The sequence below is a fragment of the Tauraco erythrolophus genome, chromosome 26 (genome assembly GCF_009769465.1).
Source record: "Tauraco erythrolophus isolate bTauEry1 chromosome 26, bTauEry1.pri, whole genome shotgun sequence".
NCBI classification, from domain to species: domain Eukaryota; kingdom Metazoa; phylum Chordata; class Aves; order Musophagiformes; family Musophagidae; genus Tauraco; species Tauraco erythrolophus.
Genome location: NC_141490.1, coordinates 2,106,293 through 2,114,712, shown reverse-complemented (window position 1 = coordinate 2,114,712; position 8,420 = coordinate 2,106,293). Strand labels below are relative to the sequence as shown.

The 8,420-nt window shown below is 49.8% G+C and overlaps 1 protein-coding gene across 1 annotated transcript; it reads left to right on the top strand.

Annotated features, from left to right (window-relative positions):
- Nucleotides 1–7,892, top strand: C26H11orf52 (chromosome 26 C11orf52 homolog). Its single transcript, XM_009979830.2, has 4 exons — nt 1–118; nt 3,810–3,850; nt 4,643–4,689; nt 5,052–7,892. The coding sequence occupies exons 1-4, from the start codon at nt 87–89 to the stop codon at nt 5,286–5,288; spliced, it is 357 nt and encodes a 118-aa protein (XP_009978132.1). The 5' UTR covers nt 1–86; the 3' UTR covers nt 5,289–7,892.
- The last annotated feature ends 528 nt before the right edge of the window (nt 7,893–8,420 follow it).

Below are 8,420 nucleotides of genomic sequence, written 5' to 3'. Positions count from 1 at the left end.
TGGAACAGCCAGGGGCCGAGCAGGAACCAGGAAATACAAGCTCTCCCTGTCCAGAAACGCTTCTACTTCATGGAGGAAGGAGCGACATGGGCAATCTCTGCAGCTGCAGGCGACCATGGTGAGTACGGCATCCACCAGGTATGGGGATGGCAGACAAAGCTCCGGGCAGCCTGCGCAGAAGTTTGAGTGGACTTTGCAAGCTTTGCTTCCTTGTGCTGGGATTGCCAGGGCTCCCGCCTGGCTCGCAGCCCTGCGCCTTGCCAGCTCACACAGAAACTGAGAGCAAGCGAGCAGGGGCACCGGGTGAGGGCGGTGCAGGTGCCGGGGCACGGACGGGAGGCTGGGGCAGCCGCTGCCTGCCAGAGGCGGGCCGGGGGGAGGCGAAGGGGCTTTGTCGCTCACGTCTCAGCCCAGACGGGCTGCGGCGCATCCTGGCACTGGCAGCTTGGGCTCCCGCAGCCATGCATGCCAGCAGCTGAGAATAGCTCAGTTCTGTGAAGGATCTAGTTAAAATCGTTGTCCTTGCCCCAGTGGTCTCCGGCCAGGTAGACACCATGAGGTGTTCCTTTGGCATGCTGCAGGGAGGAGCCCCCGGGGCAGTGCTGGCTCTAAGGGCTTGTGGGTCAGCTACCCCGTCCTGCTGTGCTCAGCTCACTCAGCCCCTCTCCCTGCTTGCCTCTGTCTGGGCTTTATTTGCGTTTGGGAAATCCTTGCCACGTTTTTCACATGATGTTGCGCTCTCTCCCTGGGAGGGAAGATGACAGTTTAATCCCTCCTGCCTCGTGTTGTCCCCTGGACCTCCTGCTTAAAGAAAAAAGGCACAGTGGAGCATCGTTCGGTGCCATGTGGAAATATTTTCAGCTCTGAGAGTGGAACAAGGGGGAGAGCCATGAATATCAGATGAAGCTCTGAGGACATTCTCTCCAACACTGCATTTGTTAAAAGTATTAGAAATTCACGAGCGCTTTTTAATAATTACAAGAGGCACAGCACCACCTAGTGGCTGGAGCAGAGGAGGAGGTTCAGGACACCGAGGTCCTTCCAACCTGAGCTGGAGGACAGAGGAGTTTGGGATTTAGGAACAGGAACTACAGGTGGGAGGTGGAAGGCTGGTTGTTGACATGTCCCCCACCAAAAGTCACATTTTCTACTTCCTCTACCCTGTGGCGTAGGGTAAATGAAGCACCCAGGCATCGGCTTCATTACTGCAGGACAAGGGCCTGATCAGGGAATGCCTGGGGGACAGGCTGGTTCCCCTGAGCAGAGCTGCAGTTGCCAGGCACAATAATAATGCTGTGTGGCAGGGAGAGATGTGCCACAGAACGGACTGGCAAAGCCAGAGACTCCAGACTACAAACACCACCATTACAGTGTATGCTGTGGTGGCATTTTCAGGTTCAGACAGTGCCAGTGCCACAAACACTTCTGCCTCCAAAAGGAAGTATAAACCAGAATCTGAAGGTCACTCATCTATGCAGAGCCAGGCAGGAGAGTAGCTTTCTGCTCTATTTGAGAAGCAGCATGGTGACAGCCTGGCTCCTCTGAGGCAATGTCAAATTCTGCTCCCCCAAGGCTACTGAACCAGGACTCCTGTGTCCCACTTGATCTTTTTCCCAGAGGCTGCATGGGAAATAAGAAGCTGGGAAAGTATTTCTGCTGATGGTGTGACTACTACCTTCTGGCAGATTCCTGCAGCAGAGGGCAGAGCTCTGGCCAAAGGTCCTTTTACGCTGGTACCCCTGAGGGACTCAAGTGCTAATATCTGCCTTATAGATAGTGCAGCAAAGAGAAAGCAGAGCATTTCCCCCTGGCATTGACAGGGGCAAAGGGGAGGAAGCAATATAGGAGCAGGGACATGTGTTCTGTCATGCAGAATACAATGTGCTTCTAGCAGGCTGTGAGTTAGTTACAACATGTTTGACCCGGTTTTGAGAAGAGGGGAGAGGTTTGCCCTGCTCTTGTTTCCCTTATCACATCTGTTCTAATTACCACAGATCTGAGACTGAGAGATGCCATCTCCTGCCTGGCTGTGATTAACCTGCAGACAGCCTCAGAATACCTTCAGCCTACACACTGGCTGCTAATGCTCTCTCTACAAAGGAAGGCAATCAAAACCAAGCAAGAGCAACAAGATGATACTCCAACCTACTTCCCAGGAAAGAGGATAGGGACCCTGCTGATTTTGCTTCAAATGGTGCTATTTTAATTACATTGCACAATGTGTGCTGTAAAGAAACAAAGTGCTCCAGCACACAAGCATTGGCAAGGAGGGCCCTGGACACCTCGCAAGCTCATAGAGACGGTAGAGGAGAGAGCTGCAAGAGCCAAGCGAGAACCTTCGCAAGACAATACAGTGCTGCCTTGCGCTAGGCCTTGAACTCCTGGGAGCAGCCCCCCAAATTTTGTCTGCCAAGGACTAGAGGGCCATTGGTGCGTCTGTGGGGCAGCACACAGCAGACACATAAGAAGGAGCATTGGATCCTTTGGCACACGTGCATGGCAGCCCTGCCTTTCCCGAAGCTGCCTTTGACTTCCCAGGTCTAGCAAGTCTGGTTAATCATTACTGACCATTTTGAAGGTCTCCAAGTCCTTTGCCTGCGTTCATGCTTCTTTTGTTTTGCCATTACAGCGCCAAAGGCATTACTGCACACACTGTCCTGCTCACCCACCCGCTGAAACTGCCTCTAAAAGCCAGCAAAAGCCAAGCTCTGCCTCAGGCACTGCATTGTTCCCGCCTGTGGCAGGACTGTCTGGCAAACGCACACACTGTGGGACATATAATGCTTCTTGGGAACCATCTGGTAACTCTGTAGCCCCATTAAAAGTGCTAGCTGCCCACTTTCATCTGCTGCCTGTGGTGCAGCAGAGACACAGACCCCTGTGCAACCCTCAGCTGCATGCTGTGTTGATCAGCGGCCAGCACCAGATGGACATGCGTATGCAGGAGGAGCCATACAAGGGCTGGCACCTGCTCTCCTCTGAGACTCCGAGTGTGATGCAACGATAACATTTCCTTCATGCATCTGGCCCAGAAAGTGACATGTCTCTGCTCTGCCAGGCATCCTGCACTCCCCTGCCAGCACCAGCCTTCAGGAGCTCAGCTCCTGGCTCTGTTGTTACAGTTGGAATGAATTTGGCCCCTGTTCATTCCATGGCTGGAACATACCTGTGTTTGGCTTGTTTCTCTCTGGTCACACAGGTACAGCTGAGATTAGGGTTTGGCTTGGCTTATATTAAGTACATAGCTTGTTTGGTTTGGTTGTGTTTTAAGTGGAAAACTGAGAACAGGAAAACTGTCTGAAACATTAAATTAGCACAAGGTCTGTGCAGAGCTGTGCCTTGGGCAAGGGGGCCAAAGCCCATGGTATGGGGCTATCAGAGCATCTGGCCCTAAGATAAGGGTGTTGTGCCAATTGGGATCATGCTCTGCACCCTGCATCTTTGATGATACAGCTGTGGAAATGTAGTGACAAAACTATAGTGGAATCTGTTCTCATTCACTCAGATGCATATGCATATGCATATTAGACAGACAGGCAGGGCTGAAAGGCAAAGAGACTTGGGATGTCCGTGGGGTATGGTAGGTGTGTCACAGAAGAAGGAAACACATCCCCACATCTCTCCTGTGGACCTTCTTCCTGCAAGAGCTTCTCAGGTTCTGGCTTGGCTAAATAGCTCTTCTGTGAGAGACTTCCTGGGCCTTTCTCATTACCCACAGATGTGGTACCCTGGGGTGGTACATTTGGGTTTGTATGTTATGAAAGCAGAGGATGGGGCTTTTCAGGACTGACATCTCTCTCTGATTTCAGGAATTGTCCTTCGCCTTTTAAAAGAAAGAAAGAAAAGCAAGGTAAGGATTTGTGAAAATATTTTAGAGGACAAGAAAATGTGGAGTGACTGAGCTCCTAGTTAGCTGACTTTAGTCACTGCTGACTTTGAATTGGATCCCTGAGGTTGAGGTCCCCTCCCATATTCTTTTGTACCTAACCTTCCTCAAGAGAAGTTTGGCAGAAGCAAGAGGCAAGATTTCTTTACACCTTAAAGCAAGGGGTGTGGTGCGCCATGGGACTTGGCAAGGGAGAAGGAAGGGACTTCAGCAGTATCTTTAAAATACTGGAGTCTCATGTCAAAACACATGTGAGTACTCTCAAGTGGCAGCGTAGCAGAAGCTGCATCAAACTCTTGAAAGAGCTGCAAACATCCATCTGACATCAGTCCCCCAGAATAAAGTGCATTCCCTAAGTAGCCCAATAGTGCCCTGTGAACTTTGGACCATGCTGGGCAAAATATATTTGCAAGGCAGCAAAGGAAATAACAAAGTTAAAACTGGATCTGACTTCTCCAAGGGCTTGACAAGGAAGCTCTCTGTGCTGTGTCTGTCCTCCTAGGTTCTGCCAAGAACACTGTGGTCCACAGCATGTTGTCATCCTGGGAAACCTTATTTTTTCCAAAGGAACAAGCCCAGGCTTTCTTCTTGGAGGCGGGTCTCAGAGACAGCATTAGGGTTGAGGGTGTCAGATGAGGTGGAAATTTGGTCTGTATCCAGTGGGGAGAACCCATGGATCAGATGCTGCATTTCTGCATTCAAAGGTGGGACAATAAACAGTTGTGTTAACCTGACCTGCTGGTGTTTCTTTTTCAGGAACTAATGTGAGACATGAGAGTCAACATCATCAGCCTGGCAGGAAGGTAAACAGCTTCTCAAAGTTATTTTTCTACCTGTATATTGAGAAGGCAGAGCTGACCACCACTTCCTAGGCCAGATGGGTTGGGAGGACACGAGGCAGCTTATTCAGAGCCATGAATCATCTCATCCTATATAGGCTTTAATGGCTGTGGGAACAATGTACATTGCTGCACAGTGATATGGACCCATTTTTTTCCCCTAAAGTGCAGTGAAAGCAGTAGGATAAAATCTCTCTTTGAGCCTAAGGTGTCAGAGGGCTGGATGGTGCTGGGGGCAGTGTGCAGGATGCCTCTGCCCGGTCTGTGGAAGGCATGTATAGCAGCAGCCCAGGGAGCTGACTTTCTGGACCTCTCTCTCCCCAAAGGCTCCAATGTACGAAGATGTCCCAGAGTTTCCTGTCTATGCCACCGTGAATAAACCCAAGAGTGTGAAGCAGGATGACAGCATTCATTACGCAGACATCCAAGTATTCACCAAGGTCCGGGAGCGCTCTGCAGCAGAGATGAAGAACTTACAAATGCAGAATGCCACAGAGTATGCCACCCTCAACTTCCCCTGGCCCAGGCTGAAATATGACAGTAAGAATGGGACCCTGGTATAAAGGGCATGATGGCCCTCTCCTCCTTCAGCCGTAAAAGGATTTTGCAGACTTAGAGATGCTGTAGATGCAAACTAACCTCGTGGACCCATCAAGTCTCCCTGAGGAGGTGCAGAGAGGCTGTGTCTTCCACTTGCATTTCTCTTTGGAGGACACAGACATATTTATTCTCACATGATGAGTAGTTTCCTATCTGATTCTGCTGACAAAAACCACCTCTTCCTCTTGGAAGAGTTGCGTCTGAAGTTGGCAACCTGTCTCCTCTCAGTACTGTGAGAAGACAGAGCTGCTCCTTGGCAGATGAAGGCTAAAACCACAGCTCAGAGCTGCAGTGAGAAAGTTTCTGCTGTGGCACAGGACCAGCTGAGTGCCGCTCTGCAGATGAATTTAAGAACATGGCATACAGGATTCACTACTGGGACAAGGGAGATGTTGCCACAGGATTTCATGTCAATGTTAAGAAAATTCTGCCATGTACAGAATGACATGTGGATGATACTGTGAAGAAATGGCATAAAACCTTCAACAGTATCTACTGCAATATCTTCCTCCAACACCTGCCACTGTAACTGCAGTCATGCACTATGTGCATCCCCTTTTCTCAAAAAGCAGTGTTCTGTAACCATGCACAGCACACCAAAACCAAGGCCGGAAATGCAGAATTAACTGAGGGGTACAGTTTCTTTCACTGAAGGGCTATACAGATACACATCCTTACCCCAACATGAACAGAAGTGAGTAGGGAGCTCTGGGCTCTGACTGGAAGTGAAACAAGGAAAATTCACAATTTAACTGTGAGGCAGACATTTAAAAGCCATTGCCTATATTTAGGGCAGTTATCCAGTCCTTAGAGTACAGCAGCTGTCTGCATGTTTGAGATACTGGGAATGAATCCCGGTCAACTTTAGAGAGAGCTTTGGACTTTTCCTCCATTTTTTCTTGTTTGGTACTGTCAGCCTTAGTTATAAAACCCAGTAAGATAGAGCACACACCATGTGGTGTTTTCTGCTAATCCTCCCAGATACACCTTTGGGAATTTCTTTATGGATTTAAAATAGTGTTAGTAATGCAGTATAGCAATCGTCCAAATGGCTTCTGCCACTAGACTGAATTTGGCAGTTGCAGCACTGGCGGTTGAAAAGGGCCCCCAGGCAGTATCTTCAGGCACTATATCAATGTTTGGCACATTCTGTTCCTAAATAATGATCTGCATAGTTAAATGCACATTGTGAGACAGCCTCTTTACTGCCAGTGTTTAAAAATTGTCATCCTGGTATATTTTATAAACATACATAACTTTGCATATTATGGTTCGGCTAAATGTAAATAGCATGAAGGAGTTCCTGCTCATTACAAAAAATAAATCTGGTATGGGCAGTATTTGCTAAGTTGGAAGTGTTTTGAGGACCAATCCTACAATTTCTCTGCTTTTTTGCCTGTTCTATTCAATAGACTTCAGCAGGGCTATTTTAAGGTCAGAGTAACATTTGCAGAAGGCCCCTTTTCTATAAAGGACACAGTATATTTTTCTACCTGAAGAGAGTTTTTTCACCCATGCTATCCAGTTGACCTCAGCGGGGCTATTGTAAGTCTGCAGAAGGCCCTTCATTTATAATGGGTATAGGGTTATGTTATTGAAAGGGCTGGTTCTTTTGAGTGCCAAGGATTCCTCTTTCTGCTCCTCCAAGTTCCTTTCAATACTCCATGCCCAGCATGAAAACCTGTCCTTTGGACTGAAGAGGATTGAATGGGCACAGGATTTACTTTCAAGAATGCACCAGGGACACATGCGACACTAGCACTTAGTCCTGCTAGCCCAGCTGTCAGAGCAGCAGCCAGGGACACAGATCCAGATCTGGTTCATGCTGGGCAGCAGTTATGTACCTCGTTGCACGGAATTGCTGGTACAAGAGCTGGCATCAGTTCTAGTCAAGCCCTCCACACGATGGGAAGAAATGGGTTTTTTTAGAAACATCATTAAATATGAACTATAGTTCAGGAGATGGGAGGTTTTCTAGAAGGTGCAGACTCCAACAGGTCATTTTAAAAAACAATTTAAGTGAAGCAGCCTGGTATTGCACTGGCATGCATAGCGTGTGGTACTGAAGTTTTAACTCATCCAGCGGGAGAACTGAGGCCTGAGACAGCAAGCTGCACAGACACTAAGGTCAAGCTTCTGGGCCCAGAGTCGTGTAAATTTGCACATCCATCAAGTTAAACCAGTTTTGCTGTGGACGTAAGTAGGACTGGGTTTGGCTCAGAGGAACTTGCTTTCACTTTGTCAGGTCACTTAGTTCTGTTGATCTGTGGATCTGAACGAATGGGAGCTACAGTAGAAACTATCTTTTAATGAGTGCCTTAAAGCCTGGGATGGTAGTTTATCTCCAGTTCCCTAAGGAGCTCCAGCTTCCATACAGTAGCTAGTTCTTGGTGGTGTTTCTGGAGCTACTGCATTATCTTGGAGATAATCATATGCTCTGCATAGGAACAGGAGTGGTACAGTACTTTTGCCTGTTTACCAGGCCTTGAATAGACAAAACGTGAAAGGCAGATGTTCTGCAGTAAGGGTTTTTCTAATGGACTTGGTTTTGCACTGAACATTAAAAGCTTCCCACAGCATCTCTCCTGTGTTTCCCGAGGTTTTTATGTCCAGGTGTTAAATGAGTGTTAACGTATTAAGTGTTCTTTGAACACTGAAGATGTAGGTTTTAGTTTTAACTAATAAATCCGCACTTTTGCGGGGAGGCCGCTTGCTGCACTGGGGCTCCGGGGCGCAGCCGCGGCCCCGCGGAGCTCTGCCAGAGCCGGGGCTGGGCGCGCCCCGCCGGAGCGGTGCACACCCGCCTCCTCCCGGTGCGCGGCGACGAGACGAACGCCCCGGAGGCAGCGCCTGCCCGCCCGAGCCCCGCCGCCCCGGCTGGAGGCGGGGCCAGCGCGGCGCCGCCTCGTCCCGCCCCCGTCCCCATGGCAAGCGGCGACGCGCCGTGGCCGGGCCCGGGCCGGGCTGCACCCTCCCGCCCGCTCCGGGCGCAGGTAGGGCCGCAGGGCGCGGGATCCTGGCGGGGCGGGCCGGGCATCTCACCCCACCCCACCCCACCCCACCCCACCCCACCCCACGGGGCCCCTGATTTTCCC

Excerpts from the sequence above, each read along its gene's own strand:
- C26H11orf52 (XM_009979830.2), top strand. The coding sequence starts at position 87 with ATGGGCAATCTCTGCAGCTGCAGGCGACCATG. Across the intron at positions 119-3,809 it reads TGCAGCTGCAGGCGACCATG|GAATTGTCCTTCGCCTTTTA; the intron begins GTGAGTACGGCA and ends CTCTGATTTCAG. Across the intron at positions 3,851-4,642 it reads AAGAAAGAAAGAAAAGCAAG|GAACTAATGTGAGACATGAG; the intron begins GTAAGGATTTGT and ends TTTCTTTTTCAG.